Below are 23328 nucleotides of genomic sequence, written 5' to 3' on the forward strand. Positions count from 1 at the left end.
GTTCTTCAGAAGTCTTGTCAAAAACGTTGAACTGCTGATGGAGCATGTGTTTCTCTTTGTTACCATATGAACCTCCCTCTGTGTCATGTACCCCAGTTTATTGGCTATCAGTGCAGATAAATAAAGGCCTGTGGATATTGCTTTATTGCCACTATGCAAACTCTCTAAGCAGATGCTTCCATCCCATTCATAAAAGCCAACTCCTAGGGGCCAAGGTCCATTAACACACACCTCATTAAATATTTGAGGGGGCCAGCCCCCTCCCCCAAGTTAATAGGCATTGCCATCCAAATGATATGCATGTGGTACATCTTATGATGAATTATGTTGGGCAGGGTTTCCTCCCCCCCCTCCCCCCCCCGATCCCATTGAAAATAAGAAATTAAGGTTTGTGTACTTCAGAAACAGCAAGAAACCAAGGTAATTATACTAACAAGTGATGGCCAGGATTGCCATTCTGGAATTTCTATAGTACAGGAAGCCAATGGCTTAAACGACAAACAGAAGCTATTGATGCAAGGTGTGTTATGCAGGTGTGGATTGATAACAAGTGTTGAAAAGTGTGAGCTATCTGCAATATGCTGTTCATGCAGCATGGTTCCAGCTCATATAACTCTGGAATGTGGCGATAATTCCATCTATGCTTATCACCAAATCTCAATTATTGTTGAATGTTGCCGTTTCATCACTTCCGTACACTGATCTGAAAACCCAGGCAGCCCTTTCAAAATTTGTTTTCAATGAACCTGCATCCAGCTTATGTTTGTATGAATGGGAACTATGTACTCCTGCTGTATATGGATTTTTGCAATATTTCATCCTTTGTGAGCTAAACCTCAGCTTCCCTATATTTGGAAACATCGCGGGAATGATTCCCGCCCCCATAGTACAAATACGTCTGAATAGATTATAACTCAGAAACTCAACAGAAAACTCTTTTTGAATTTTTGCTATTTGAATCCCTGCATGTACTGTATATGCTACTATAACTGAAAAATTAAATAGTTCTCCCCTCCCCCTTCTCAAACTTAGTATCCTCTATATATGTAACTCCCAGGGCAGCATAAATGAAACTGAACTACAATAGGTATTTTAAGACTTGAGGCATCTTTTGATTTCCTTCCCACCATATCTCAGGGGCCACTCAGAACAGGTTATAGTACATCTTAAAGACATTTCAGCCTCATAACAAACTTGGTAAGTTCAGGAGAGAAACTGTGGCTTGTCCAAGGCCACACTATAGCTGCATTTGGGTGTAATGCTAAACTATGGTTTAAAGGTAAAGGACCCCTGACAGTTAAGTCCAGTTGCAAACGACTCTGGGGTTGCGGCGCTCATCTCGCTTTACAGGCCAAGGGAGCCGGCATTTGTCCGTGCCGCAGACAGTTTTTCCGGGTCAGGTGGCCTGCATGACTAAGTTGCTTCTGGCACAACGGAACACTGAAACCAGAGCAGCGCATGGAAACACCGTTTACCTTCCCACCATAGTGGTACTTATTTATCTACTTGCACTTTTTGGGGTACTTTCGAACTGCTAGGTTGGCAAGAGCTGGGACCGAGCAACGGGAGCTCACCCCGTTGTGGGGATTCGAACCGCCAACCTCCTGATTAGCAAGCCCGAGAGGCTTAGTGGTTTAGACCACAGTGCCACCCGCGTCCCCTGCTATGGTTTAGCAGTATGTAAACAAGCCTTGGGTTAATCTGCTCTGCTTTGTCATCTCTTCCTCAGGTATAGCTGCAAGGAGGAAATTGGAAGATTTCACTTCTATTTTTGACATAATGACAGTTTATCATTATGTCAAAACCTGGAAAAACTTTGCTTACTCTTAATTATGGCTTAGGGAAACAATCCAACTTCAGATGGTGGTTTGTGAAGTTGGCTCGTTTCCCGAAACCATTGTTAAGATTAGGGCTCCCATGTATTGATAAACTGTGGTTAACTGAACACAGAAGCAAAAAGCTTCCAATCTTCATCTTAACAGCCACACCAGGGGAGTGCAGGCGCATAAATCCATGCACATAACACTAAACCATAATTCAGCATTATGTCCAAACCAGACCAATGCACTTTTGTGGTTGGGCAAAGATATGAATCTTGGTCTCCCACTTCCAAATCCAGTCTTCTTCTGTTTCATGTTCTCATGGCCTATAACAAGCAAGTGGTGTGGATTAAAGTGGCTACATGTTTGTCACACAGTTGAGTGGCAAAGCAACTGCAATTTATATATAAGCTGGTAAAATAACACCACCTCCTAATGGGCTGAGTGTTTGAAAAGACTATATAGAAATGACTAGGGCCTAGGCATCGAAATAAAGCGAGTGCTAACAGTGTGCTCCCTTTGCAATTCTCTACTTGGTATATGCTTTCCTAGGTCTCTGGTTAAATTAGTCGAGACCCTCCTGGCCTTAGTTCTGGGAGGAAATGTAGCATACAATAAATGAAGGAGAAGGCAGGGGTGAACGTTGCTCAAATTATGCTTATGCCATGTTGGCAGCACTTCCAAAGGGTTATCTGGAAATAAGCAGGCATTAATAATACAGCCTGATTGCAGCAGTGATTAGGTATGAACTGCTCTGGCAGCTATCACCACTGGGCTATGAGATGCATTTCAGGAATGCTATCTCTTAGACAGAACCTTTAACATGCTCAACCCAATTAAGCTCAAGTATTTCTCATCAGGATTTGATGGAATTCTGTAGTGAATGGCTCTGCCCAGCAGCACACACCAAGAAGCCTAGCTATTACATTCAGTCCCCTAAATTTGAACCATCTGGGTATGCGCTAACAAATACTGTATACCAGAGCAATCCAGTTATCCTGTAAAGAAGTTAGAATTTCCAGCCTCCAGTATGAGGGGTGTGCATCAGATTTCGATGTCTCCCAAATCAAGAACAAAGCTGGACCACTTTGCACAGATTTGGGGCTTGTCCAAGCCACAGTGGGGCCTCTCCAAAGTGCCCTGAAATGATTTGGAGCAATACAGGCGTTTTGTTAAAAAAAAAGTTGTGCAATGGGAAGGGGGGGGGAGGGAGAGCTCTTTTGTGACTGACAGGTCTAGCTTCTTATCAAAGAGAATGATTTCATAGAATTGTAGAATTGGAAGGGACCACAAGGGTCATTGCAATTCAGTCACAATGTTTTGCAATGTTTTGCATCACCCCAATCTGTTTTCTCTCCCCCTTTCTATGTGTATTTCATGAAATTTTAAGCTGCTTGTGGAAAACTTTGCCTCTTACCTTATTCGCATAGTACAGATTGCAGTCTGAACATGATCATACATAATGCAAGTAAATAATGTTGTTGTTGTTTGTCTGCACATTCATACACCTACTCTCACATCCCAGAAAAGTTGGATAACCAAAACCCCAGAGTTGATGCAGTCCAATGGCTACTGCTTAGGATAATTTTTATGATCAAAATGCTTCAGGTCTGCCATTATAGAGTGCGTGTTTTTGGAACTTTAACTTGGTTTCAACACCATGCTTGGAAGACTGAAAATAATGAATGTGTCCAAAGCCCCATTTTCTTTATCCCTGAATTTTCAAAACTTGCCTCCATAAACCAGGGAAGGGTTCCAAGGTTAGAGACAAGGGGTGGGGAAGATCTGAGATCTAGCACGTCTCATTCTGGCAGCCAAGCACAGTAAACAGCACTCTTCTCAATAAGTTATCACACATGGAAGTTAGATGTGCCTTTGAGTCTCTCTTGCATTTTGTGTGTTACATGTGCATCTGGTTAATATGGTATAGCACACAGAAGAGAAATAAAATGTACATTAGCCTCAGCATAGGTTGTCCATTTGCATTACAAAACCCATTTAGGCCAAAGGCAATTTTGAGTCACGCATGCAGAAACATTTAAGGAGTTGTGAAGTTAATGAGATGAGTGTGAAGAGTCTGGACAATAAAGCTGCTGTATCAGTTTCCATGTTCCTTTTACTAGACATTTGCTCCTAATATTCACCCCCAAGAGGAGAAGGGAAAATGTCTATGGAATCGCTATTTTATTCTTGATTGGTCATCTTCAAGGTTTGTTTATCACGCTGGTGTGATAGTAGCATCTGGTTGAAATTTCTGAATTGATGACTTATGAGAAATCTTTTTTGTGAAGCAATCTTTATGAGGAATTGTGGTGGTAAAGATGATGCTTTAATATCTCATGAGATAGCCATCCAGGAGGTCCCAGTCTCACTCTTGAGTTTGCAGGAGAAAGAGACAGCGCATATGAGAAAAGTTCTATGGTGCCACCTAGAGGTATAGAGAAGACCTCACTTAAATGGTTCTCCACAGCAGTCATAGCATAACCTATCATACTATTGTAAGGGCACAATGAACCATCCCATTCCAATTGTGAAGAAAACAAAAATGGAAAAGCTTTTAGGGATAGAGGAAGCTTAGAAGAACACAATCTTGTCCAGATCTCTTCCTCAGCATTCCAAATGGATGCCCCATGCCTTTTCTTATTACTGAAATACATAATCATCATCATCATCGTTTATTGAGTTTATATACCAACCTATACCCGGAGGTCTCAGGGCGGTTCACAGAAAAGAACACAACATATGTAATCAAAATAAAAACAACAACCCAATAACACCCACCCCCACCCAGAAAAGAGCCATATTTAAAAGGGTATAGGATATCAAACAGATTGACCAAAGGCCTGGTTAAAAAAGGAACATTTTTGCCTGGTGCCTAAGTGTGAGTAATGAAGACGCCAGGCAAACTTCCCTGGGGAGAGCTTTCCACAGATGGGGAGCCACTGCAGAGAAGGCCCATTCTCGTGTTGCCACCCTCCGCACCTCTCAAGGAGGAGGCATAACATCTTTGTTATATGGTAACATTGAATAAAGTTCCATTTTCAAAGTACTCTTTAAAGGTATAACACAGGTAGCTTTTGCAGGAAGTTGCAGCAAAACCCAGTTTCTGTCATCTCAGGGAGAGTTTGTTAACATAGGTCACTCATCACTAAGCAATTCTGACCTTGTCAGTAATCTGCAAAAGGTTTCCTTGGGAAGCAAAGGCTAAATATTGACCTGCTTCAACGAGGGCACACATTCAGATATGATGAAAACCCCTAATTAATCCTAGTTATTTTAAGCCACGTTTGACATGCAGAAGGCATTCTCTGGCGTTTGGTTGCTAGACGATGCAAAGGTACAATGATGGGTTGAGGGTGCCAGAACACCTGCAAAGGTCATTTTTACAGCACATTCCTACTTGGTAGAGGTGTGACAAGTAAATAGATAGGTGAGCAAGCAGAGGACAAAGGAGATTATTTTAGAACTGAAATTGCCCATTGTGTGTTGGAAAATATACCTGTGGTACATCCTCTAATCATTGTAGAAGGAGCAACAATGATACGGCAAGGTGGGGTGGTTTGTTGGCTTAAGTTTGCATTTTCTATGATAGTTCAGTTTGTTTGAGATAAGAACATAGAAGAAGAGGCCTTCTGGATCCAGTCTAGAATCCTGTTCTCACAGTGGCCAATCAGATGTCAATGAAGCCCGCAAAGAGGACATGAGCCAGAACCGGCCCAGCCATTAGGCAGGGTGAGGCCACTGCTTCAGGCGGCAGAAGCCCTGCAGGCAGCACACTTACAGATGCCCTGCTGCCTCCACCAGTGGTGGAGAAGCGCCAAAATGGACTGTGTCCATTTTGGGTGAGAGCTCACCTGAAATTGGGTACAAGATCTCAAACTTATTTGAGGCAAGATCTCACCCAAAATCAGCATGATGTTGCCCAAAATCAGTGCTGATGATAGCACTGGGATCTGGCTTTCTGGGCCAAAAATATCCTCCACCCTTGCCCTAGACAGTGATGGAACCCTGGGAGCTGTCCTTTTTATAAACAGATTATTTGTGTAACGTTTCTTAATAGGGCTGCATCATTTAGTGTTTTAATTGAATAGATTAATCACTCTTAAAACTTTTTGACAGACCAAAAATGTTTCTCCTCCAGTTAATTGGGCAGCAGAAGTTTAAATGTGTTGTTGTTTTTTAATTTAATCATTTATAAATGTTTGTAAAAGCTGCAGATGACTAGTCCCATTTTAAAAGAAACATTCCTTGTTGCGTGTAGAGAGGAGAGTTAAAAGCACCCTGGAGGCCAGTCCGTTAGGGCGAATGTAGCACTGCCTCCATCAAGTGCCCACCTACCCAATTTCTTAAAACCAGGGCAGCGGGTGGCCCTGCCTGGCAGCTTCCTCCCCCTTAGACTCAGCATTGCTTCTGTAGAACTGGAGAAGGAAAAGAGGCTCCCCATGCCATTTGCTATGACTCCACATACTGTTTGCCTTCCTGCTTTCTGCCCTACCAGCACCAGTGCAGACCAGCCCCTGCTCTGAAAGCCTCACATCAGATGATGCTGGTTACAACACATGTGCATCTCGTGAAAATGAATAAAGTATTGTTTGCTTTTTAGAACAATTATTTTTCTCCCGTAATTATTTATCTGGAGGATTTTTACCCCAGTAAATAACCTTGTCCCCCCTCAAAAAAAAAGTGGCTTAACAAGTTTAGTGATAAGCCTGCCTTCAGGCTTAAAAGACATCACACAAAAGGTAAGGGGATGGGAAGGGATGATGGGGAGAATGACCAGGCAATAGTTACAAAGTTTTTATATAAGCCAGTTGAAATGGAAAGACCATTCCAGGAGAAGAGGAGAAAAAAGTTGCTGGTTTTCCAGCAGGGCCTATAGCAGGGGTGCCCAAACTTTTTTCAAAGAGGGCCAGATTTGATGAAGTGAACATGTGTAAGGGCCGACCAAAGTTGTTGAGCTCTTTTTACAATTTTACCCCAAGATTGTTGAATTTTTTTTAGGATTGAAGTTGCTGAGCATTTTTTGCAATTTTACCCCAGGACATATACTGCTTTGGGGGCAGGATTAAATCGACCAGCGGGCTGGATAAGGCCCCTGAAATGGACTTTCGACATGCCTGGCCTATAGCATGGTCCTACTTCCCTTCCCTTCCTCCTCCTGTTTCAGAATAGCTTAAGATGAACACCTAAGTTAGTTGTTCTAAGTCAATGAGAAGATTCATAGAATTGTAGGGCTAGTAGCTAGGGGGTGGTGAGGAAGGCCCCCGCCAGGGGTGCAGGCAAGGGGGTGTGCAAAATCAGCTTATATGTCCATAAATATGTCTATAAATAAAACTAGTGATTAGTGTGTGAGGAATTGAATGGGTGGAGGGGGGTTGGAGGAGAGGTGGAAAGAAGAGCTAATTTGTCAGTTGCTAAGGGGCGCAATCTGGACGGTACTGCCAGGGGTGCAAGATCACCTAGCTACAGATCTGCCCAGGGGTCATCTAGTCCAACCCTCTGCAATTCAGGAATCAGAGCTAGAGTTCCTGACAGATGGCCATGCAGCCTACACTGCAGATATCAGAACTTACTTCCAGAAGATGATTTAAATATAGTCAGAATTATGACTACATGTCTGCCAACAGTGACTTGGCATCCACTCCATTCACACCACATTTTTTTCCACAGTTATAGAAGCCTAATGCATAGTTTCTCAACCTGTCACCATTTTCAGAGTGGTATTAGTGAGGAGCACTTTGCTTCCTCTTGCCTTGCCTTGCCTTGCCTTGGGGGAGGTGGGAGTTAAAGGGATCTAGAAAAGATAGAGAAAATGCAAAGGAGAAAAATATTGGTCTACCAGACGTTTAGAAGACATCTGAAGGCAGCCCTGTTTAGGGAAGCTTTTAATGTTTAATGGACTATTGTATTTTAATATTTTGTTGGAAGCCGCCCAGAGTGGCTGGGGAAACCCAGCGAGACGGGTGGGGTAGAAATAATAAATTTTTATTATTATTGTTGTTGTTGTTGTGTTCAGGGCCGGCCCAAGACATTTTGGCACCTGAGGCAAACCACAAAATGGCACTCCCCTCCCCACTAGGGAAGAAGGGATGAGTGAAGATCTATATCCCGAACAAGGGGAGGGGAAAATAAAGATCTACATCAGGATCAGCTGCTTTTGTGGATCCTGCAGCCCGAGATGGTTACCTCAGCTTGCCTCATGGATGGGCCGGCCCTGGCTACGTTTGCTTCTTACCCATTTCTAATGCTCTGTGTTTTCTCTTTCATTAAAGGAAAGTGTGGACCTGGGGGAGATCATGTTTTCCCTTTGTTATCTGCCAACTGCAGGTCGCCTCACTTTAACAGTCATTAAATGCAGGAATCTCAAAGCGATGGACATAACTGGTTACTCAGGTGAGTGTTCCCTTGCTCAGAGCAAGGAATTTCTATATGTAATCTTGCTCCTGTGGTGATATATTTATTTCATTTATTTCACAAGAGTGTAACAAAACCTCAAAGTGTGTAACAAAAAGTTGTTGTTGGCCTCCATCTGTCTCAAGAGACAATGGAGTGTACCTCTGTGGATGAAGTGAAACTGCTGGAGAATCACAGTGGCTGCAGAGACCAGTAACTCATAACTGCTGCCTCCCACATTGTTTTTTGCTGAATTAGCACCGAAGTGACCTCCCTAGGGTGCAAGCCTGGGCAGTGTGTATGGAGGTCCTGCACTACCCAGATGACAAGACCCACCCCATCTCGGCCACCCTGATGTGGTAAGGAAAGGAAAGCAATACATTAGGCACCAGCTTAGCTGCAGGAGTTGCCAGAAGGAGGCATACAAGGCACCATCCAACTGTCTTAGGGACTCTTCTCTGGATTTGTTTAGGATTCACTTCTTGGTTTTTTCTTCTCCTGAAGATATCCCGCAAGGCAGCAGAGGTTTGGGATCAGAGTTTTCCCTTTCCTAAATGGGCTACTTTCCCAGGTTGTCAAGCTCCATTTACCTGTCATTTTCCCTCTGCAGTATGTGCAGTAACCACCTTGGTGACTGTTGGGAGCATTATTGGTCCTGTCTGCTCAATCTGCCAGAGCCTGTCTTCACATGCAGGGAAAGTCAAAGTCCTTAACTCACCAAGGGTTTGAGTCCACTGGCTACCCTCACCTGGTTCAACCTGCCAGTCGAAGCCCTTTCCCAGGCTGTGGCTGCTGTTGTATGCTTAGAGCCTCTAGGGGCCACAGGTGGAGCTGAGCACAGGGTGGGGACCAAAGGTGGGCAAACTTCCCTAGAAGGAGCACGACGTGTCCCCCATCTAACACCCCATACATCCCAATTTACAAAAAGCATAAACCCATAAAATCATCAGCGAGCTGAAAACCAAATTAAAACACAGGTCAACATTCTGCTGAAACAAAAATGCTTTTAGCAGGCACAGAAAAGAGTACAGTCAATAGGCAGGGAGTTCCAAAGTATGAATGGTGCCACTGTCTTGCTTTAATAATCAGACAATGAGTTTCTTTGTTATATGGATACCATTCATTCAAACTAGCCATCAACAAAACAGAAGTATTTCCTTCACATCCATACACAAAAAAATAGTATGATGCATTGAAGATTTTGGCTGGAGCAGGTCAGAGGAAGTTCTTGAAAGCATTATTGTTCTGGCAAGTCTGAGACTGCATCACTAGAATCCAAGAACTAAGTAGAGAAAGAGGGAGCATTAGGCAGGCTTTAAAGATGGGGCTGATGGGAGTCCAAAACATGGGGAAAGCACCAGGTTGGCAAGGGCTGCTCTACTGTAACCAGACCTAACAATGTGTAACTGAGATATCTTATTCTTCCCCTTCACTCCACCTCCCTACCTATTTCTTGTTGTTTTCAGAGTGTCAGATTTTAGCCAGAAAGCCCTAGGGGTAGAGCCCTGCCTTGTGTACGTTGGTAGCACTCTATGAATTAATACAACAACAATTACAAAAACAAAAAGGATAAAACAATAATTTCACACTGGTTTCCATAGAATTAAAGTGTGGCTAATTTTTGCAGGATCACACCATGTATTCCTATACCCTCCACCACTGTGGAGCTGTGGAGCAAACCAATAGGAGAAGTGAGCCCAATGGTCAATCCAATTGATCTGATTGCAGATCTGATTGAAGCTCAGCTAACCCCAAACTGAGATTGCATCAACTGGATTTACTAATCACATCTTCTAATTCCTAAGATTTCATGGGCTTAATCTTTCAAGTGCTACAAGACTCTTTTGTTCTGTTTTGTTTTTTGCTGTTTTGGATTAACACTGCAACTTCTCCACAAATTCTGTTCCCTGTAGATTTGCCACATGGATTATTTGGGAAATGATAGAGCTGATATAAACACACACACATATATAATTCTTTTTGAGAACTTTCATTGTGCAGATAGTTGAGTTTCTGCCATAACAACTATTTTTAATGGCCCAGATTTCCACATATCAGTGTCTTGAGTATTGCTGGCAAACATTTTAATCTACAGCAGCAACAGCAGAGACTGTTTGGGCAGACAAACATTTCTGCTCAGATGGCATTTGATGCAGGTTGAATCACTGCAAATCCATGGTTCAGAGGGGAAACAGCTCAGTAGCTCAGCAGTGATGCCCTATATAGTTACTGGAACTTCTAAATACGCAGCGATTTTCTCCAGCAGCCTACATAGAATTCGAACTATGTTGGAAACTCAGAAGCAATTTGCCGAAGTCAATCTCCAGGGCAGCTAGGGAGGTATTGCTGCCTTATTTTCCCTTCTCTTTCCCCTCTGTTTCCATTGACAAAAAGGCTGCTAAAACCCCTTACATGAATTCATTTCTTGAAAATAGTTCACAGACATATAGCTTACCAGACACGGTGCACAAGGAATGTGTGCAACCAAAGAGCTGGAGGGATGCTCATGCATGAAGAACACCTGTCTCATATTAAAGAATAGTAAATGGACTGGTGGACAAATTTAGCAATGAACACAGGAAACAGGTCCAGAAGACTCTGTTGGAAAAGGAGCGATCTGTGGGAGAGCTGCATAATTACAAACTCACTACCTCCCTACAGAAAAGCAGGCCCACATATACATACATGGCATGGTATTCAATTAAGTTTTACTCAAGAGCAGACCCACTGAAGTTAATGGACACCACTGTTAGATCCATCAGTTCCAATAGGTCTACTCTGAGTACAGCTTACTTGAATACCACCAATGGTCTCTGCATTGACAGCTGATTTAATGTCCCACAAGTAAAAAAAAAAAAGATGTTTGTTCTAACCTATACTTTTCTAGTCTTCCATGTAATTCAATGAGCTCCATTGAATTTTGTAGAAAGAAGAGTTTGACAAAAAAAACCCACAACCCCACCCCGTAAACACTTCCCTGCTGCAAAGCACGGGAGCAATAGTTATGACATCCCTAAAACTGACAAATTAAGAAATCTGGCACACCTGAGGAAGTGTTCATCACTAGACTGTTACATGTTGGACCTGTAGCAAAGTGCTGCGGTTTGGAGTCCTCAGCTTCCAAGTTCCAGCCAGCCAACCAGCTGCGCCCTTTCCGCAAATATTCTTTGCCATTCCCCTCACATCCCCTCCAATGGCCACTCAGCATTCTGTGGCCACTGAGCATGCTCAGCCCCTCATTGGGCTACTCTGGTGAGCCCCTCTTCTCCCCTGCAAAATATCTGTACATTTCCCCAAGCCTAATATTGTGCATGGATAGTGCTGCTTTGTCTCGATGTGGGTCCACACTCAGAAAATGAGCTTGCTGTTAGTTTATAGGATATTTGTTTATAATATGACATAAAGGTAATGTTATGTTCTGACTCCCCTTTTTTGCGCACACAGTTTTCATTGTTAACTAACCATAGTTGGGTTTGAATGATCAAACATGATACTACCGAAGATGTGGAAGAAGGAGTGAGATTGTGATGGCAATCCATGATCCCATGTGTTCTTTTTGCCCAGAGCCTAGGTGCATGCAAATCCAGAGACTTTCTTCTCTTCCACTCCTGCTTCCACATGTTGCATATCCCATTTGGTTATGTGAGCAACAGGGATCCCATGGATACTGGGATCATCATCAATGCTGTCATTTTCCCTTTCTCCTGCTCTCCAGATCCTTACGTCAAGGTGTCCTTGCTCTGTGATGGAAGGAGGCTAAAGAAGAAGAAAACCACCATTAAAAGAAACACACTTAATCCTAACTACAATGAGGCAATAATCTTTGATATCCCTCCAGAGAACATGGACCAAGTCAGCCTGCTTATCTCTGTTATGGATTACGACCGGTAGGAGGGAATCTCTGTAATGCTTAAATCCCATTCGAGCCATTTCCTCGTTCTTGAGTTTCCATGGTGTGACTCACTTGATTACGTGACTCGGTTGTGCAAGAGACAAGGCATGTTATTAGAAATATCAAGCTGCACTTTTTGCTTCTCAAGTATTTCCCCTTTGGGTCAGCAGGGCATGTTCCTAGGATTTAATTTAATGACTCGTAAAGTCGTGAAGTCCACTGGTGATGGGGACAGGAGCATAAATCACATGCTCAGCTTCATGCTTGAAGATCACATGTGAAGATTCACATGGGGATCAGTCTTGATAATGACAGCATACACTCCCTATTTACCAGGGACAGTCCTTATCCCATTTGCAGACATGTCTCTGATTTGCCTATGAGGCATGCTGTATTATAATTCTGTTCTCATTTGTAGCTTCAGCAAGAAGGGTGGAAGAAGCAGGAGGGGCGGGTTTAAATGTGTCACTGTAGCAAAAGAAAGCATGTCTAAAACATGTTCCGTGTGCGGTTACCCCTTTCAGAGTCGGCCATAATGAGATTATTGGGGTTTGCCGTGTAGCAAACAATGCTGAGGGACTAGGCCGAGACCACTGGAACGAAATGCTGGCTTACCCACGGAAACCAATTGCACACTGGCACCCACTAGTAGAGGTGAAAAAATCCTTCAAGGAGGTATGTAAAGTATTTAATAACTTCATTTGAATGTATGTTTCGTAGGCCAAAATTATTTTTGGAGAAGCTTGCACTTGTATCGTGTGAATTTTGAAGAACACCTTACCCAATGATAGGCTTTGTAGCTATACTATAAAAGTAAGAGTTAAGTTTACAGATACTGTTGGTGTGGTTGTGTTGTATTCATGCACACCTCCCTACCCATCTATGGCTCCAGAAACCTGCAGCAGTCCTTAAGCATTTTGGCCCGGCTTCAACTTGCACAGAACCTTGTTAATAGACCAATTTATTTTAACCAGCTCAAATGTGCAGCTTTAATCCTTTTTGATTTCAGAGCAATGCACAAAACGTGCCTAACTTCCATGGACTTTGAAGCTGGGAATAAAGCAGAGAACTGAGTAAAATGGAAGGAGTTAATGGAGCTGATCTTTGCTGAAGCAGAAGTACATAAGTCATCTGCAGCCTCCAGAACTGTTCAAAATCTAATATGATATCTACAGTAACATCTGCAGAACACGATGCTCTAGTGGCCAGCTTCTAGGAGAAATACCCTACTATTATTACTTAATCACTTTTTCCAGAAAGGTGAACTCAAAGCAGCTTACAAAATGAACATTAAAAGCAAGTGTAAAGGAACCTAAAACACACCTATACTGTGTATAAAGCAGAGCCAATTCAACCTCACCTAATGAAAGATAAATAGAAATTAAGATCCAAAGGCAGGATGAATGAGAACAGTTTTGCTTGGTGCCTAAAAACAGATAGCGATGGCACCAAGCATGCCTCTCTGGGGAGAGCATTCCACTGAGCAGGCCCTTTCTTATAGCACCACCCTCCTATCCTAATTGATTAGTACCCAGTGCAGTTGTGCCGGGAGTGGTGTTGTGTGTTCAGACCATCTCTTGACCCAGTCAGCAACCTGGCCCCTGAATTCTGCACCAGCTGCCGTTTCCATACCATCTTCAAAGGCTTCCATGAACAGATTAAGCAACAAAGCAAACCAATAATTGTGCTGCCCCAAATGGGGAAAGAAGCAAAAGAAGCAGGAGGTACACCTTCAACTGACAGTATTTTGTGGGAGGGATTCAGGTGCATACCAGGAAATGTAGCTTTGCAAAATTAAAGCACTAGTGCAACAAATCTGCTTTAAAAAAAAACACCACAAAAAGCCCACCCTGGCATTTTTTGGTTTGAAAAGTGATGAGGAAATGCACTGAAAAGTGTGACATAAAGAATTGGTTAATAGAAAGTCATATAACCAAGCGAGCGAATCAGAATGAATTATTATGTTTATTATAATGTTTATTTATACCCCGCCTTTTTTCCTGACAGGACTCAAGGTGGTTTACATACATAAATGAGAACTGCTAAAACGTTTTTAAAACAATCATAAAAAGCAAGCAGACATTGTTAGAAGTAAAACTATATGCATATATTAAATATATTAAAATGAAGACTCAGTAAAGACTGGATACAATCTAACCTCCATGTAAGTTTTGTGTCAGCAAGCTAGGGTGAATGTTCAATAGACAGGACATCTGGGGTTGCTCAGTCAGTTGCAGGATGCATGCACACAAAAGTCCACAATTATGACTCAGTAACGTTCCTAGCTGCAATGCAAGGGAATACAGGAAGAGCAATGAAGCCTGGGACCCAATGAAACCCCAGATTGACACTGAACCCCCTGTAAACTGTCTCCTTGAGACAAAACACAGGAAAATTAATGGTACTTGGCTAACTTCACCTGTAATCAGCTAGACTACTACAATATGGGGTCATTGTGTTTGGTTGTCATAAAGTACAGCCAGATACAGATGCAAAGAAGGGTGCCAGTGTCTAGATGTCTATTTGGTTGATACACTAGCTCTGCCACTATCAATTTAACGTTAAGTCTTAAAAAAAAAGATTCACCAGAGAACACACCAATGTTCCTCCTCATCTCCCTCCCACGCTCTCTCTCTCCCCTTGTTATTTGTTGATCCGAAGCGGAGCAATCCCATCAGGGACAAGAAGCTGCTGTGATCGTAGAACAAGTACTTCCAAGTACATGTATGCTATGCATCCACCAATAAGTTTTGTTCCCTGTTATTTTGTTTTGGTAGGAGAGTAAACAAAGCAAACAAGAAACTGCTTGGAACATATTCTGAAGGGGAAAGGAAACCCTTAACTGAAGCAGAAGGTTATTTAGAACAAGATACACTAAACAAGATACACAGATACCAAGTTACCTTGTTGTGCCAGAGAACCAAATATGTTCTCCAGATGAGAGTGAGTGTGTGCGGGTGGGGAAAGGGGTGGGGAGACACACACACACACACACACACAGAGAGAGAGAGAGAGAGAGAGAGAGAGAGAGAGAGAGAGAGAATTTTGGATCTGTTTCCACAGATTGTTTTTTGCTTCTAAGCTCAGATCTCTTTGAGCTTCTCAGTAGACTGTAAACAACATTTCCAAAGCTTCAACCATGGTTCTGTAGTGCAACACATGCCACCAAGATGTCCTGTGGGTTCTTTGGGATAGGAGCATGTGGTCACCAGCAGGTACTTATTTCAATAGCCACAGCACATCTTGCTGCAAGCTTAGGCAGTGGCACAGTCCAAGGTATTGTTGTGTGCCGCCAGTCTCCCAGCAGGTCCCAACACATGAAGGTTAATGGAGACTTTTCTTTAAGATGTATGGTTTTATTTACACATATATGCAACCTGTGCACCAGATGGAAAGACTCATGCCATTAGCACTCCCAACAAATCTTGCTTCCCCATTAGGAGTCTAGTGGGGTCCCCAAAGCCATAGCCTTGGATTCCACTCGGAGGCTAAAAACAGACAGAATGTACGAATTACAGAAATTTCTAATGTTTGCTCAGGAAAAGTTTGTTAACTGGAAGACTGAGCCCATGAAAAGCAAGTATAGACATGGCCAGGGAAAGGTAGAGAGTATGCTCTGGAACTGATAATTTGTTACAGTGAAGATCAGGGGGCGTTGTTTGATAAGAGAGGTGGATAATTCATGGCATCCGATAGCCTTCACTCCTCTGATGCTACTAAATAATTTTTATGTGATCTCTAATGCATTAAATCAGTAGGCTCTGCAACGCTGACAGGATTATTCAGTACAACCAAAAACAGCTCTAGAATATTACACACACACCCTTTCACGGCACCCTGCTCTGGCATCTTCTGTAAATATAATCTATGGCTATCTGGGTCTGTGTATTGTACTGTTATTAGCAAGACTCCAAGGGAAAGAGGTAGGCAGGTTTTCCCCCTACCCCCACTCAACACATTTCCAGCTCCAATATGCTTCCCCAGTTTTCAATCTCAGCACATTAAGGTTCCATGTAGTATGGGTGGATTTGGTTATTACAAAGCATATACATAAATCAGTTAATGTTCTCAAAATCTCTAAGCAGTGTGAAATATAAAAACAAACAATATCATTAAAACAAAATTATAAGCAAAAAGCAAAGAAAAAGACAAACCCATAAAAGCCTATAGAAACAGGAATTCAGGTGATTCAAGTACATAAAACTGGGTCCAGTCTTATGGTCAGGGAGGGCCAGGTCAAAGTGATCAGTTTTTAGAATATGTCTGAAGCAGCTCATGGCTGCTGCTTCACATATAGGAGAGGGAAGGATATCCCAGAATCTAAACCATTTTTTAAAAGAATGGTTTGGGAACCAGAACCAGGGAGTCCTCTTTCACCAGGCTGCCCATGATGCAGCGAGACCACCTGGAGAAGAGCAGCAACCATCATAGAGCCTAGTCAGGCTCAAAGCAGGGTTTGACTTCATTTAAATGTGAGCTTTCACAGGTGTTAATTACCATCACAAGCCTCCACCTTTAGGTTCAAGTACAAAATGTACTTCTTTGATCTGCTTTTGCTAAGGCAAACTCTGGGCGTCATGCTGGGTGAGGAAGCATTCGTGAATAAATGAATAAGTGAAAGCCTTGAACCACTAAACCAAACACTGCAGAGCTTACAGATCCTTTGAGAATATGAAGAAGAATACGAACCAGATGTTACAGACGTTGGCCATTACACCCTCATGCACAATTGGTGGTTGCTCAGTTACAGCACTGATGGGCACCAATTATGAATCTCTAGAAAACAGCATTCCCTTGAGTTCAGCATATGTCATTATTTTGTTCAGAAAACGGCAAGCTCCAATTTTGCCGAAAATAAAACTATACATGCATCTGACACGTGCGGCATTGCTAAACATCTGGCCACTTATATGAGCATGTACGAGGCAGCTGTTGTTAAATCTCACCATTATTTTCAGTAAGTGGTGCAGAAAGAGAATTCTGGATTTTTGAAAGCCTAGTTTCTTTTACTCATTGGAGGTGGTTCAATCCTTGCCTAATCAAGAAGATTAGACAAATTCGTGGAGAATAAAGCTAGCAGGGGTTACTAGCCATTATAACTATGTTTTTCTTCCTCTCTCAGAGGCAGTATGCTATTGAATACCAGTTGCTTGCAAGTACATTTGGGGAAAGTGCTGTTGCATTCAGGTCCTCCTTATATGCTCCTATAGAAACCTGAGAGCAGGATGCTGGACTAGATGGGCTTGTTAGTCTGATCCAGCAGGGATTTTCTTATGTTCTTATGATTGGCAGGGAAAGCCCTGAGTGTCTTCCTTCTGTGGTCTTTCACCTGCCCTTTATCTGCAGAAGCTACTTTATACCACGTCAGACCCCTGGTCTATCTGTTGCATACACCAGTGATGGGAAATCTCCAGCCCATAATCCCAATTAGCCTCCTCGGGCCTCCCCATCTGACCTGCCAGGCTATTTATACAATCCACAACTTACCTGCCCTACACCTGATATCAGTTGATCATCACAGGAACAAAGGAAGTTGTGTTGCACCTTTGGTCCATCTAGCTCAATACTGGCAGCAGTTCTCCAAGGTTTCAGGCAGGCGACATTCCCAACCTTACCTGGAGATACTGGGGACTGAACCTGGGACCTTTTGCATGCCAACCAGATGCTCTTCCGCTGAGCTATGGCTGTTCCCCCTGCTTGCAGAGGGCAGTGAATGGTGCTTTGAAGCCCCAACAATCACCACATGGGTCACCTGACATCATTGTGACATCAGGCGACTGAAAGCTAGATGGCCCCACCCATCTGCCAAACATGACGGTGGTCTCCATGTTGAGTGGCAGCAGCTTTCCGGGTTTTCAAAGAACAATCTCTTTCAGCCCTACCTAGAGGTGCTGGGGACTGAACCTGGGACCTTTTGCATGCAAAGCATGTCCTGTAACACTGAGCCACAACCTTTGCCAAATTGCACTCCTTACCCAGGAGAGAAACCAAAATATACCATATTTTTCGCTCTAAAAGACGCACCAGACCACAAGACGCACCTAGCTTTTGGAGGAGGAAAACAAGAAAAAATATATTCTGAATCTCAGAAGCCAGAACAGCAAGAGGGGTCGCTGTGCAGTGAAAGCAGCAATCCTTCTTGCTGTTCTGGCTTTGGTGATAGCTGCGCAGCCTGCATTCGCTCCATAAGTTGCACACACATTTCCCCTTACTTTTTAGGAGGGAAAAAGTGAGTCTTATAGAGCAAAAAATACGGTAATTCCTCAGGCGATATTCGGGTTGCAACTGCTTGTGCTTTCTATTTGTCGTGCATGTGGTGTTAAGCGCGAAAAATATGCATGCATCAGTAACTTGGGTGGTGGGCTGCATGACCCTGCACTGGTCTCACCATCATTTTGCATAGTAATAATAATAATAATTTATTATTTGTACCCTGCCCATCTGGCTGGGTTTCCCCAGCGTAGAGCTGGTGAGAGTGCTACTGCTGGTTTATGTGGGCTGGATGTACAATGACTTCCTGTCTGACACTCTTCAAGACTGCTATTTAGGTATGCCCTTTAAATACGCAAACTGAAACAGCCCCTTAGTGCTAATTTGTTTTAGCACAAACGTACCCTATAATTCATTCGCCAATGACCCTTTATCTATTTCTGCCAACAGCAAAATCCAGCACCTGGATTGAGCGCTCCCAAGGCAGTGATCCCTGTAGCAGAGTCATCCCACTCCTTTTCTCCTGTGATGCTGTCTCACTCCAAATATTCCAAGGTATCCATCAGACAAGGATCATTTTACAAGAAAATATTAAACAAAGAGATAAAAACAACAACAACAGCGGCCTGTTCTTTGTTTTTTTGTTTTTGCAGACACTGATGGGGAAAGGGCTTAGCAGAGATTTCCGGAGGATGAGTTTGGTTGTATCTGGTATTGCAAACTCATATTATCATCAGCTCATTACAATAAAATAGATCTAAAATTTAATAAGGCCATTTCAGTCTTTGGGGACCGTGACATTTATTTGTTTAAAATAATACATCAGGTACTTAATGAGTGTAGGTGACACCCTAGAGGGCTTGTTCAAAAGCAATTCCATCTGTGTATTTAGAGCAAGGAAACTTCTCTGGAGAATCTGTCACAGTTGGAATCAATATTTTGTCAGCGTCTCAAGCTCCCTTTAAACACAAAGAGCTTAAAATTGGTTTTTAGATGTTTTTAAAGGGCTTTATTTGTTCCATAATCTGCCAGCATCGAGGTATCAGATGTTCAGGTTCCATATTAACAGTTTTTCCCTGTCTTGGAAAATTGATTCTGCATGGCAAGAATTGGGGAACTTTGTCAGCCCAAGGAGACTTTCCAGGGGCCAGCTGCCAGCTGCCAGTAGGGCCAGAGACAAAAGCATGTGGAGCAAATGGCTGTAACTTAGACATTTATACATGCATCTCTCTCCATCCAGGCAAGGAAGAGGCATCATCAGAATTCAAGGACACATTCCAGTCAGGCAAAAGACCCCGAGAAAAGCATGGAACAGGATTGCCCTAGGAAGGGTCATGGCTTAGGAAGAGTCCCAGGGGTGACATAGAGAGGCCCAGAGGCCCATATTTGGTCCCTAGGCCCTGAGGTTGCCCAACCTTTATCTAAGATTTGGAACCTAACCACATGGATCTATGAAGTTACCAGAATGCACTCTGGATTTATTTATGCAGGCCTAGGGTTATTTGGGCCTTCTTGAAAGCCAAGTCTAAGGAAGATCATAAGAGACCAATGTTTCTCTTTAGTCTTGCAACTTGGTGAGAAAAACTGAATCGCTGTTTAAAAACAGGCCACAATTCAAATATCCTGTTTCAGTGATGAATAATAGATAGAGAGGTTGATTTTGTTACTGGAGGGGGGGTTGGGGGGGAGTTTAGAAATGTCCTTTGGAAATTCATGTTCCTTTATGTAGAAGTCTGCCATTAATAGAGACAGAGATACAAAACAGAGGGCTGTGATGCAAGTGCCTTTTTGTACAATCTATTTTACATATTGTGCTTGTAGGAGAACATATGCTTTAGGAAATATAGTGTGGGTACAAGAACCTGGTTTTGCCGCCACATAATGTATGAAGCAAACTTTAAGCCCCAGAAAGGCAAGGAGTACTGTATCCAGTTCTGGGCACTACAGTTTAAGAAGGATATTGACAAGCTGAAACGTGTGCACCGGAGAGTGGCCAAGATGATCAAAGGTCTGGAAACCAAGCCTTGGGGGAAAGATTGAAAGAGTTATATATGTTTAGCCTGGAGAAGAGAACACTGAGAGGTGATATATCGTCATATTCAAATATCTGAAGGGTTGTCACATGGATGACAGAGCAAGCTTGTTTTCTCCTAGGGCAGAGTGTAGGACCCAAACCAATGGATTCAAGTTAGAAGAAATCAGATCCTCTTCAAGGAGGGTACGCGTTGCGCTTGGGCCCCCAGGCATCTCCCACCTCCTGGGTGTGGGCAGAGCTACGGCCTGCTCCACTCCAGTTGGTCATTTCGCAATCACTTGGTCCCTAAAGCCAATGGCTTGGCTTGGGGGGTGGCTGCAAAACATTATTTAACCCTTGCGTGATGTTTGCTGGACCTCTTTGCCTCCACACAGCGGATCACCCGCCCGCCCCCATTTATCTGGTGTGTTGGCCTTGCTATGGATGTTGTTAGTCGTCTGTTTTGCCTGGTAGGAATTTTTTTCCATCTGGCAGACTGGCAGAGCCATTTGGTTTCCGCCTACCACGTAGCAATCGTCACAACTTTGTAAGGTTTGGCGGTTAGGCATTGGGTCAGCAATGTGTGGGAAGGTGAGGTGCGGCCATCACCTGCCCCTCCGAGCTCAAGGGTATTCCGTTAAAGGAATCAGGGGTTGGCTTGGGTCTTGTCCGAAACCCCACGGTATGGGCTAGGGCCATACCAGGACCCCACAGGGGCACTGGGGGTGAGCTCGAGTCGGTTTGCATCAGCAGGGCTCCTTCTGGCGGTGTTTCACCCTTTTATCAGATTCCCCACAATGCGGGTGGGAGTCTGGTATAGTTTGGATGATTCCAATGCCTAAGCCAATACCACTCACATTCTGTATTCAATAAAGTTGTGGCCTAAATTTTGCCCAGTAACCAACTAAAATCCCATGTCACTGTGTCTTCATTTTTGGGGGGTGGTTGGGGGTCTCGAAGCGCAAAGGAGATTCTGACCCAACATTAGGAAGAACCTTCTGGTGGTAAGAGTTGTTCAACAGTGGAACAGACTCCATCAGAAGGTGATGGACTCTCCTTCATTGGAGGTTGTTAAGCAGAGGTTCAATGGCCATCTGTCAGGGATTCTTTAGCTGTGATTCCTGCATTGCAGGGGATTAAACTAGATGACGCCTGGACTCCCTTCTAACTCTACAGTTCTAGAATTCTTTTATGGATTTGCGTGAAATGTGGGAAAACAGTGCTGTTAATGCATTCAAACACAGGGCTTCGAATAGTATACCAAAGACATCTTTGAAGTACCTAGTTCTACATCAAGAACAAGCCGTGTGTTCATAGAACAAGCTTGACACTTGCCTGAATGCTAACACAACACCAGAGGTCAGAAGGCAAGAATTCAGAACTGAGAGTAGCATGCTTAAAATTGCACTTCATAGCCTGAAGACACGTTGCCAATAATTTATAATCTAAAGTGCCTAAAAATGTGCTTATCCTGCACGCTGTGCTTTTCATTTACTTCCAGCTTGTTCTGGTCTTCCAATTTGAACAATGACCTCATGACTAGGAAGTGGATCCTGCTAAACTTCATTAGCTAAATTTTGACAGAATTATTGGATTAAGTTTTGAAGTCGTTTGAGGGGGTTTTTATTTGTTTGTTTTTTAATAATTGCATGATATAATGCGAAGCAACACTGAAGCCAAAGTAAGAGCAGCCTTTTATCATAGATAAGATAAGGAACTTAGCTATGGCTGGCTGTACGTACTTTTCATGATGCGTTTGGTGATCAAAGGCTTGACAGCAGAGTGCTGGTTTACAAAACAAACAAAAATTGCATTAGCAATCATGATTACCGGTAATATGAGGAAGACATAATAGTATCTAAGCAATCTATGCTATGGCAGGGTGCGGTGACTCGTGGCCATTGGAAGTGGTAGGGTGGAACACGGGGAGGTCAACAGTAGGTGGAGCCAGAGTCAATCACAGGCAGAGTTTTACTTTTTGTAAGAAAGAAGGCAGGCAGGTGGGGTCTGGCTAAGGGCAAATTGAGGTTGGTGGGGCACTTCCCCATTCACCCTCATAGGCCAGCCTTCACTGATGCCAGGGCTGTTATTTTATATATTTTTCTCATATTATTTAAATAAATGACATGATGAGTGCAATCCTTCTAATCTTTACCTGAAAGCGCATTGTACTTTTAAAAATTAAATGCAATTAAAACTATTATAAAAACTAGTACCTGCGTAGCAAATGTCCTTATCATTATTGCTATTGTTACATCCAGCATTCCCTTCAAGGAGCTTAGCAAGGTGAACACGGGTCTCCCTGTCCCCATTTGATCCTCACAAAAACCCTGTGAGGTATGTTAGTTTAAGATACAGTGACTGGCCCAAGGTCACCCAGTGCACTTCCTGACTGAGTAGGGATCCGAATCCTGGTCTTCTGGGCCACAGTCCAGCACTCTGCCACTACACCACATTTCAAGGCAAAGGCCTCCTAAAGCAGCTTATAAACACAAACTTAAAAGAAACCCCACAGGCCAATACTGTAAGTGTTCTACAAACACTATCTCAGTAGTTCCTACGATAACCCTTTGTGGTAGGCCAGCATTATTTATTATCCCCATATCATAGGTCAGAAGAGATGATTACCGAGGCTCAGAGATGATGACTTGCCTAAGGCCATCCAGTGAGTTCATGGCTCTGCTGATGTTTGAACCAAAATATCCACAGCACATAGCTTATAGTTTTAACTGCCACACTACAATTAACCCATATGCTGGCTTTGGGAATGTTAGAAAGATGTCTGGACCTATGGGATTATCTAACCCAGCCTTTCCCTGGTAGAGGCACTGCCCAGGGAGAGCCTCAAGAGCTGAACAGAGAGACCTGGAGGGCTACTTTTGGCCCCCTGGCCTGAGGTATCCTACCCTGCCTTAAATCATACCCCTTCAAATTCTTCACAAAATCATCTTCTATTGCTATTCTTCCTCAGTATCTGACACCCAGCGCTATTTATTTAA

The 23328-nt window shown here is 43.2% G+C and overlaps 1 protein-coding gene across 4 annotated transcripts in view; it reads left to right on the forward strand.

Moving 5' to 3' along the window:
• The window catches only part of SYT6 (synaptotagmin 6), a 142358-nt gene that overhangs the window by 113704 nt on the left and 5326 nt on the right, over positions 1-23328 (forward strand). For 3 of the 4 annotated variants that reach the window (XM_083508959.1, XM_083508961.1, XM_083508962.1), the window contains exons 4-7: positions 8093-8213; positions 11929-12100; positions 12630-12780; positions 18766-18870. In XM_083508959.1, coding sequence (XP_083365085.1) covers positions 8093-8213; positions 11929-12100; positions 12630-12780; positions 18766-18870 — 549 coding nt within the window. The remainder of the gene's footprint in view (positions 1-8092; positions 8214-11928; positions 12101-12629; positions 12781-18765; positions 18871-23328) is intronic. The other variant, XM_083508960.1, reaches the window with a different exon arrangement.

The sequence above is a fragment of the Podarcis liolepis genome (assembly GCF_965112155.1).
Source record: "Podarcis liolepis genome assembly, chromosome: 6".
NCBI lineage: Eukaryota > Metazoa > Chordata > Lepidosauria > Squamata > Lacertidae > Podarcis > Podarcis liolepis.